Raw genomic sequence first — 10,986 nt, forward strand, 5'->3', positions numbered from 1 at the left:
TCCTTTGTGTTATTTGGCTAAGTGATCTGAGCATCAAACGGGCTTTCTTAGGAGATGCATGAATGGTACAGCATTCTATTAGCAAGTAAAGGGGGAGCACCAAGAAGTTTTGTAAAGTGGGGATATTTGAAAGAAGGGGAATAGGGCAAAGAAGTTCTTAGCAAAAGAAAAAGATTGTTCCACACTAGGCCATCTTCCCTCAGGGTGGGCTCGAAAATGGTCTTCCTCTGAGGACATTTCCAGAATTCCCAATTCACCAGGCTCCAGACTATGGCCAACAGGGTCCTGTGGATTGGGATCTGGGAAAACTTCTATGATGTGTTGCTGACAGGCTTGAGTGTAAGACATGAGAGACTTCCAGTAGCTGGTCATTCCAGCCTGACACAGCAAGGGATCAGCAGAAGACACTGGGCCGCAGGTGACTATCTCATTTGGAGTGAGTTTATGTCTTCACCAAGGGGGAACCTTGGACAGTGAGCAAGACCAGAGCCATGCACTGAGGCCAGGGAAGTCCAGTAATTTTGGCAAGTTCAGAAGTTGTAAGTTGGAGGATCTCAGTTCTCCTGCCTGTGTCTAATGATTGAAGTGATGGGTGTGGTGGTATTTCTATATTCTACATCATTCGTTTCACCTGCTTTGCCCAGTGAAGTGGGTGCTTCCATCACTGGAGACCATGGACAACAAGCCCCGAATGGGAAAACACATTTTCCACCAGTATCTCTGGTGGGAGAGCACATTGGCCTTGCAACCGGGAAAAGGTTCAGCCCATCCAGAAAACACAAGCACAGTAAGAACATATCGGTCACGCTTGCAGAGGAGCTGGGGGAAGTCCCACTGCAGGTGTTCAAAGAGTCCAGACAGAGAAGGTCTGAAGCTTCTGGGACCAAAAGAACATCTTCTAAAATGATGGCCCTAACAGGTCAGACATTGCTTGGTGATAGTTTCTGCAATTTTATAGAAGTCTCCTCCCCAATTTGGGTCACCTTAAATGCACAGTACATTTAAGTGCATAAGGGCAGGATTCCAAAAACTATTTAAAAAAACAACAAAAAAGGAGGTTTTTGAGAAAGCCAGGGAGAATCAAGTGGCCATGTTGAGTTTCCCATAGTCCTGGCTGTTTCATTTACAGGCACTGTCTATGCATCTGGATTTCTCTGTCCCAGGAGTGGACGGTTGGCGTGGTACAAGAACGTCAGGATGGCAGAAGTCTGGCACCCAGGGGTCGCTTTTTGCAGGAGTGGAATGGACTTGATCCACTCCCCGTGTGCCACAATATTTACCTGTTGCTGCTGTCCTTGCACGAAAACCAGCAAGGGTACTTCTTAGTACTCAGTTAGGTTCAGTCCTTTCACTGTGAGTCTCAGTGTTGATGACAGCAGTTTCAGAAGGTTCAGAGAATAATCACAAGTGATAATATTGTACTGGAATATATCAGATTTCTAGGAATTTCACAGAATTTTGAGAATGCTTATAGACGGTACAAATACAACATGGAGAGGGGTTAGTATCAGTTCTCATTTGTTAATATGTTCCATCTAATTTAACATGTCATATAAGTCTGGTTAGTTTAAAAAAATCTTTGGTGCTGTAAAAGCAACTTCAGTTAAACATAACCACCCCCACCACCATAAAAAGAAGAGGAAAAAAAAAAAAGTAAAGAAAATAATAAGGGAAAAACCCAAGACACACTCCCTAGGGAGGGGAAAAAAACCAGCATGTAATTTCTGTCCTTGACAGAATGTATTAAATAAGCAAACACCACCAACAAGCAAAACAAGTACTACAATGTAAAAATATTTAAAAAAATGATAACCCTCTCACATGCATAAATGAAAGGTTGCACACAATGAACTCACATCTTTTCAAGCTTCAATAGTAAATATTCTGCTACTATGTATTAAATACTGCATGGTTTGCACAGCACCAAAGGACCTCAAGTATATTGTAGTGTAGAGGTGGAATTTAAGGAAAGGTATTAAGCAGGCTGTGTTTTAGCTTATGGGCAAGTAATAAATTATATCATGTATCTTGAATGTATCATAGATAAGCTGCTATATTACAATTGCCGCTTCAGATAGCTGTGAAATTAGGTGATTAACTAGTTGGTACCTAACCTTCTAATTTCTGTATAAGTCTAATTACATGAAATAGAAGTGGGGGTTTTGATTTTTTACTTTGCTTTTCTGTTTGGAGTATCATTGAAACTACTGTATTGTAAATGATGGAAAATAATTGCATATGTTAAAAAAATTGTATAAAAAAAATAATCCCAAACTAAAAAAAAAAAAAATCTTTGAAATATTCCAAAGACAGAGTGCCTGGGTGGCTCAATTAGTTGATCCTCCAACTTTGACTCAGGGCCTGATCTCAGGGTCTGTGGGTTTGAGCCTCGTGTAGGCTCTGTGCTGACAGCTCGGAACCTGGAGACTGCTTCAGATTCTGTGTCTCCCCCTCTGTCTCTCAAAATAATAATAATAATAATAATAATAATAAATAAACATTAAAAAAAAAAACAGTACCTATGAAATGTTCCAAGGACACTCTGGAAAAAATCCCAGAGTTATTTCCAGGTCAAAAAGACTTCATTGAGAATTCAATTTTGGAAAGTTTGTCCAAAATTCCAAAAAATTTAAAAAACAACAATAAAACACTGGTTCAAGTAGGACCATAAGTCAATGAAACAATGTTATCTACTTAACCATGATGACAGTTAAAGATTTTGCAGGCAAACATAGAATGTGAAACAGTTGAACAAACAAAAAAACTCCAGAAAACCTTAGTTTTTCTTAATGGAGTTGAGAATTTTTAAGGAATCAAAGACCCAATAAAGACATATAAAATTATTTTGACGAAACCCAGAAAGTTTCTTTCTAAGGCATATTACTTAAAACGAAATAAAAAAAAAAAAAACCTTTTACAATCTCTTACGAAAAGCAGATCAAAGGTCCAAGAAAACTTTGTCCTACTAGAGAGAAAACCAAGTTCTAATTTTGCACCAGCTTGCCTTTTAATTAAATTCATTTTAATCTCAGCCTGCCTGACCACACATTAAAACTCCTTTGCAAAGAATCATTTTTCCACCAACTTTCTAGAGCTTTCACTTTTGCATTCAGAATTTGTCCTATGCTTTTTCTCTTTATTAACTATTGTTTCACTATTTTATCTTATTGGGACATGATCTAAATATTCAAATAAAATTCTATCTTTTTTTTTTTTTATCTTTTAATTTAACTTAGCAAGACTCTAAAGTTTCAAGTTAACAAATGTTTTGGAAAGCTATTTTAGAGTATATGTATCATAAAATGTAATTGTTGCTAAAAAATTTATCTATATACTCTTTTTTAAAATAGGGGCACTCAGTCGGTTGAGCGTCTGACTTCAGCTCAGATCATGATCTCACCACTCTTGTGTTCGAGCCCCACATTAGGCTCTATGCTGACAGCTCAGAACCTGGAGCCTGCTTCAGATTCCGTGTCTCCCTGCCTGTCTGCCTCTTTCATGCTCAGTCTCTCTCTGTTTCTCAATAATAAATAAATGTTTAAAAAATTTAAATATAATTTAATGTCAAATTGGTTTCCATACAACACTCAATGCTCATCCCAACAAGTGCTCTCCTCAATGCCCATCACCAACTTTCCCCTCTCCACCACCCCCCATCAATGCTCAGTTCTTTCTCAGTATTTATGAGTCTCTTATGGTTTGCCTCCCTACCTCTATGTAGCTTTTTCCCCCTTCCCCTCTCACATGGTCTTCTGTTAAGTTTCTCAACATCCACATATGAGTGAAAACATATGGTATCTGTCTTTTTCTAATTGACTTATTTCACTTAGCATGATACCCTCCAGTTCCATCTACGTTGCTACAAATGGCATTTCATTCTTCCTCATTGCCAAGTAGTATTCTATTGTATATATGAACCACATCTTATTTCACTTACATCTAAATCATTCACTCCCAGAAGTATGTTTAGATTATCCACAAAAACGTCATGAGACAACAGACAAAATCAGCCATCGTTGTAGAATATTTGTGCCAGTAAATTACAGCAGATAACATGAATATAACTAGTAAATTCAGGTAGAATAAAACTTGTTCAACTGCAACTCTAAACACATGACTATTTTAATTAAATCAATGAACTTAAACTAACTTTACTGAAGATTATCTCAGGTCACCTGAACTTGGAAAACATTTGCATTAATTTCTGTTATGTCTCTGAGAATGTTTAGGAATACCAATGTATTTAAGTGCTTGTTTGTTTAAGACCATTGAAGAGAGCTCTTTTACAACATTTTGACAATCCCATATGGAGACAGAGAGGAGCATACGTCCACAGCTCATATGTAAGGACGCAGGTCTGAAACTGACTCCATGAGACAATAGAAGGGCACACATTGCCCAAGGCAGGAAGGACCACACTTATAATACCCTTAAAGTTCCTAAGGGCAGGCCTAGAAATAGAAGCTATAGGTAATCACTTATTGCTTAAGGCTAGTTACACCCTAAGTGAGGGTCCTGGGTCCTGGGTCTACTCTGTAATTGGTTAACACTCTAAATGTAATTGGATAAACCTGCTGTCAATAATATTGTATAATAATGATTGGATCACTGTACCTATATCACAATTTCCTGTAACTCCCCTTTCCCAAACTCATAAAAGCCCTATGCCACCTTTGTTTGGGGCTCTCAGCATGGATCGACCACACCCGTAAAGTCTGTGAGCCTGAGTTTAGGCCCCAGGGAGCCTAAGCCCGTAATAAAGCCCTTTGCTTTTGCATGCATGACTCGGTCTCCCTGGCGGTTTCTGGTTTTGGGGGACGATAAAGAAATCTTGGGTATTACACATACATATAGGAACACATGGACATACAGATGGACGAAAACCAAAACCTCATAGCTCCTACCTTAATACCACTGCCATGAACAAAGCTCATTCATTCTAAAAGTTGGATTGCAATTTGTTTTTCTGGTATTTGGAAGAAGTTAAGGGTTACCTGCTAGATGGTTAAAGATTTTTCTACTAATATTTGTGGAGAAGACACAGTTCCAAAAGAACTTCCCCCCCACTTTTTTTATTGATAAGAATTACCTGCCTCAAATTTGCATTTTAAGGAGATGGCCCAGAGAAGAGTCCCAGAAGAGAGCAGGTGGATCATTTACCATTTCAAAGGCACGTGAATAAAAACATAGCCCCTCCTAGGACATTTGTTCCCAAAGGCCAGAGTTTTACAATGCCTGCAATCTTGTGTGAGATTAAATTGGGAGGTTTTAGAATTGGTAAAAGAAAAAAAAAAAAAATCAGTGGACTTTGAATTCTTCCGGGAGCCACAACTGTGGTCCTGCAAAGACTAGATTTGTACAAGGCCAATTTTTATTAGTTCCTTAAAGAACTGGGTTGTTCCCTGAATGATGTTAAGGATTGTCACACCCACCTGTGTTAAAATGATTTCTTTGCCTCTGGGTACATTTAGCTTAGGGGGTAAGGACTGCCAAAAATAAATTAAAAAAATAATAAAAAGCAAAAATAATACACACACACACACACACACACACACACACACAATAAGGTTCTGAGTGTCAATTTGGCCAAATTTCTGATCATAAAGTTATTAGGTCCTTCCAATATCTTGTCAGGTTTCAGCTGGGACAAATATTGAATATTTCTAGCAGCATTCAACCACCTCATGGAGCCAAGAGGTCCCTGCAAAGAGGACACAAAAAGGACTGTATCAGGATTCTCGCACAGAGTCGGGACACTGAGGCTTCTTTGTCTAAGAAACAATTTCATTCTTTGTGACAATACAGGATCAGTGGGTTTGTACCTAAAAACACTGTGCCCTGAGCAAAGAGGGATGTAGCCTTTTATGCAATTTCTACTTCTTTGTCTCCCATATATGGTGACACACGTCTAACTGGACACAATTCAAGTTAAGGACTCGTGTCAGAGATAAGCATACCTGTACAGGGTCTGATTGGGCCACACTGCAAGTTGCCTTCCTTTGATCTGGGAAGTCTTCCTGCACATTCCTTAGGGAGGGGCTCTCCCACAGGACCACCTGCACAGGACCCAGAGTTGCTTCCAAAGACACGCAAAGAAAGAACCAATAGCCTGCAGGTCCCCGGCAGACAGAAAGCCCAACCCACTTCTTAGGACACAAAAACACCCAAGTAAGATGGCAACAGGTATGCCAGGAGAGAAGTGATCACTACCCAGTGGATGTCAACTAGGGAAGGAAGAGAAGTCAAGTTTTAGTTCCCTCTTTCAACTGGGCTCAGGAGGTAATCTATTTCCAAAGACCTTTGAGGATCCCTCCGGGCTCCAGAAATTCTTTAACTATGCCCCTTAGTGTGGCCTGTGACCCAAGGGACCTGCAGATGACAGCCTGTAGCCCAGGGTGGTCTTACTTTAAAAGGCAACTGTCTGCCTAATTAGTCTCTTCAGGGTGGATACAGCAGTCTAGTGGTCTTTTGCTTTAGGTACCTTTTCTCTCTAGTTTTTCATTAGCCTTTTGCAATAAATCCTTCAATGAAAGTATTTTGGAATTTTGAAATCTTTTGGAGGATTCTGCATGCCGATTAAAATAAGTGTCCCATTCTGTTTGCTTAATTGGGAAACCTTGCTTTCCATCACCCTTCTTAAATAATTTTATTTAATTAGAATGTTCCCTACAATTGGCCATTGCAATTCTCGTTAACTTTTAGCAAAAATTTTGAACATTGCTAGATATTGGCAACTTTTAGGACTATAGTTTTGTTTCTTTTTCTTTTCTTTTATTCTTTCTTTCTTTTTTTTTTTTTTTTTTTTTTTTTTTTGAGAGAGAGCACAAGCAGGGGAGGGTCAGAGAGAGAGGTAGATACAGAATCAGAAGCAGGCTCCAGGCTCTGAGCTAGCTGTCAGCACAGAGCCTGACGCGGGGCTCAAACCCATGAACCGTGAGATCATGATCTGAGCCAAAGCCGGGCGCTTAACCAAATGGTGCCCTTTGTTTTGTTTTTTTTTTAATGTTTATTTAGAGAGAGAGAGAGAAGTAGAATAGGGGAAGAACAGAGAGAGAGGAGGAGAGAGAAGCCCAAGCAGGCTCTGCGATGTCAGCACAGAGCCTCAGAGGAGGCGTGCGGGATCCCATGAACCACGAGACAATGACCTGATTGAAATTGAGAGTCGGATGCCACCCAGGTGCCCAGGACTATGGTTCTTATACATAAAATAAGCAGGTGTGCTGGAAGGATTTGAAACATCCCCTATCTTCTAGCTAGGCCTTTGGGTTTCTCAGAACCAAACTAATACCTAAAAGAAACATGCCACAGGGCTGGAAACTGTGGGCTATTGTACAGTGCACCTCATCGCATGGGAATTTCTTGGCTGTCAGGTATCCTAGTGCCATCTATGACCAACGTATCCCATCACAGGATTCTTAAGACGGTGAGTGCTCCCACATCCTTTAAACGCTGACCCATGCCCATCAATGTTTGTGGCTTTATTTTTGGCTTCCAAGATTCCCATTAGCAAGTGGCCTTTATGCAAAACAATACTGGGGGCCTAGCACTAGGCCCAGTGCAGCTGAAAGCAAAGCCAGTCTGATCCCAGACCCAGGCCAGTTCTTCTGTCGGACCCTGTAACCACCAGTAGTTAGTTCTCAGTGGGGACTAAACCAGCAACTTTAGTAAATGGAGGCTGCAGACTGGGACTGGGGAAAGGCCGGAAGACCCCAGTTTGGCAGGACTCCAGAATACAGCCTCGGAGGGGATTCCGACATGGAGCTGTGCCGTAGACCAAGGGCTATGGACTGGTGCTCTGACAGAGCCTCCCCCATTAGTCTAACCCCTCCATGAACCAATCAGACCAGGAGCTCAAACAAAAAGACCAGAGATCAAGCCAACAGGAACTCACCAATGGCTATTGGAAATGGCAAGAAAGACCGTGAACTCGAAGAGTGTGCAGGGCGCCACACTTGTGTTTCCCCTTTGACCCCAAATGCTGACAGACTTTGGTTTGGATTCCAGCACTGCCACCAAATCTGCTAAAGAACACAAATTCAACTGAGTCAATCTGAAGATCTAATTGCCTTACTTAAGCACTTTATAAGCCAGGCAGTATCCCATCTAGCAGGTAGAAGGGAGCTCTGAGGAGTTGTCCAAAATGGAATGTTTTCCCAGGAAGGAGGGAGGGGCAAGACAGTTATTAGCAAAAGAAAAGGATTGTTGGAGGCAAGGTCATCTTCCCTTATGGGAAAGGGCAGGAGGTCTCATTAAATGAATTCCCTCAGCTCCCCTTGGGGAGGAGGGAAGGCTGTGGTGGCTCACGTGATATATAACCTCACTGAGGCAGAAGATTCCGGCTGACCAGTTAGGAGAACAGTTCCCAGGAAGGCAGAAACTGCAGTCATGACAGGGTGAGGGCCCAGTTCATGGACCTGTCGTCCTAAATGACATCATGTTGGGCCTGTGGTTTAATTTTAAACAGTTCACAACTTGGCTAACTGAGTGGTCGCGGGGCCTAGCGGTCAGCCTGCCTCAGCTTCTGACAGGCTGTCTTCTCTGAGCTTAGTCATTTCCAGCTTTTGGTTGAAAGTGAGAGATGTGACTCTTCCTGCCACTGAACTCCCGGAGGTCACTGAGGGGTGTTCATTGGCCTGATCTCAGCGCTGCTGTGTCTCAGAACAGGGAGGCCGGTGGGTGGAGCAGTCAGAACACACAGCATTTAGTGACCGAGACTGCGGTGTCCCCACACCATTACAACAGTAGTATCAGTAACATCGAAAATTGCTCCGGAAATTGCTCGTTACTGATCACCATAACAAACATAGAAACAGTAATGAAAAAGTTCAAAATACTGTGAGAATGACCACAATATGACAGAGACAGCGAGTGAGCAGATGCTGTGGGGAAAATGGCGCTGACAGACTTGCCTGAGGTGCCTTTGCCACAAACCCTCAGTTCGTAAAAAATACAGTGTGTGCCAAGTGCGACAAAATAAGGTATGTCCACACTTATCCCAGGGCCTACTTTTTGTGAAGCACTCAAAGTCCTTGACGACAGGATGCAGGAGAAGGAAGTTTTAGGCGAAGAAAAAAAGAATATGTTATAATTGGCTAGTGCTCTCACCAACATGCATTCATCATGAGGTCTGAAAGGCTCCCAAAACATCAAGAAGAATACATTTTGGAGAACCCGAGAGGGCAGGTGCCTTGCTAAGTGTTGCAAAGGGCACAGCCAGGGTACAAGCACGGGGACCGTCTGCCTCCTAGGTCTTCCCCAGCTCCTTACCACTGGTACCATAGCTCAGCGTGGGCACACTTGGTTCGCGCATGAGCACTGGTAAATCACTATGTCCCCCTGATAGATGGACTGCTACAAGTAACTTATTTAAAGATGATTTTTCTATATAATACAATTTGCTAGGTACATATCTTTTTTTTTTTTTTAGTTTATTTATGTATTTTTGAGAGACAAAGTAGGAGCAGGGGGGATGGAGGAGCAGGTGGAAGATAGAGGGAGAGAGAAAAAATTCCAAGCAAGCTCTGCACTGTGGTTCGAAAGCTCGTCAGAGATTCTGAGTCCACAGCTGGACTTGTAGCCTCTACTGTGTCCCTAGACTCAGAGCCAGGGGAGAGCAGCAGGAAAGAAAACATCTGGTTCTGGGCAACAATTTTTCCATCCCTAAAAGCAAACCTGGGTCCCAGGAGCACAGCCCAGAGCTGCAGGATGGGCGCCGGACGCCGTGACTCGACTTCCTTCCCCAAATGCTATGGACTGAATGTCTGTGTCCTCCGCAGAACCTGTGCGAGACCCTGAGGCCCAAGGTGACATACTGGGAGGTGAGGGCTTTGGGAGCCGATTACGCCACGACGGGCAGACCTGACCGGGATTAGCGCCCTCAGTAAAGAGGCTCCAGAGAGCTCCTCTTCCACTACGTGGGGACACGGTGAGAAGTCAGCAGCCTGAGACCCAGGAAGGGGCCAGCACGGAAGCCCCAGCCGGATGCTGGGGCCCTGATCCCGGACTGGCAGGCTCTGGAGCTGGGACAGGCAAACCCCTCGGGTTCAGCGGCCGCCCAGTGTGTGCCCTTCCCTTCCAGTGGCCAGAATGGACTAAGGTAGATGCCAAAGCAGGAGTGGCATTTCCCCATCATACTTCCTGATTCCTAATGAACGGGAGAGTCTGCACCCTTTGAGTTTGTAGTACACATACTTTCCCATGGGTTCCTGGCTCTCCAAGCCCCTCTCCCCTCCTACTCTGACCTTCTCCAAGTGCTAGGGAAACAAACATCCCAAAGATACATTCCCCGATGCAGTCTACATTTCAGAGAACTGACTGCCTCTGAAGTGGGTGTGGGGGTGGAAAACAGAACAGGATATTGTCCTTTCCCGGGCCGGGGGCTGCTCCTCCGCCCGTCTGCTTCCACCCCAGGTTGGGGCGGCACTTGCAGGTGCCGAGGTGCGCTAGCTCGCCAGGTCCTGCGCGCTCCTCCCCAGCTTTGAGCCCACCTCCCTCCCCGGTCCTCCTGAGGGAGGGAGAGAAAATAGGGCAGGAGAGGGGAGACGCAGAGAGTGAAGACAGCACAGGGTATCCGATCAAGCCTCTAGCTTCTTCGTTCCTTTATTAAGAAAAAATAATCTCTTATATAGCGTTTGGGGAGGGGAACTGACCCAGGAGAGTTGCCAGGTAACAGAGTCAATTGAATATCAAAAGAAGCGCCCAGACTTGCCTCTGCAATGCTGGGGAGGGGGAGCTAGCGCTGAATAATCCAAAATGTGGTTTTTGATCTTTTGTGCACCTTGGCCATTCTATGTCTGGCACAGCAAGACAGTCGCCAAAATTATTTTGACCAGGAAATGGCAGTCTCCAGTTTCCAGATGCAAATCTTGTTTACTGGTTCACTCCCCGCCCCCCCCCCCCCAGAGTGATAATCCTTGCCTGAGGCAGCCAGGAAATGTGGCAGCCCTTGACAGGATATGAATGCGTGAATAGTGGCTATTTCTCAAC

General features: G+C 43.5%; 1 protein-coding gene across 1 annotated transcript in view; it reads left to right on the forward strand.

The window, feature by feature from the left end:
• Positions 1–10,986, forward strand: part of LOC115272674 — a 66,826-nt gene that overhangs the window by 45,961 nt on the left and 9,879 nt on the right. Inside the window, exon 4 of the mRNA XM_029915679.1 lies at positions 9,777–9,818. Within this exon, the coding sequence (XP_029771539.1) occupies positions 9,777–9,818 (42 nt within the window). The remainder of the gene's footprint in view (positions 1–9,776; positions 9,819–10,986) is intronic.

The sequence above is a fragment of the Suricata suricatta genome, chromosome 11, assembly GCF_006229205.1.
Source record: "Suricata suricatta isolate VVHF042 chromosome 11, meerkat_22Aug2017_6uvM2_HiC, whole genome shotgun sequence".
Taxonomy (NCBI): domain Eukaryota; kingdom Metazoa; phylum Chordata; class Mammalia; order Carnivora; family Herpestidae; genus Suricata; species Suricata suricatta.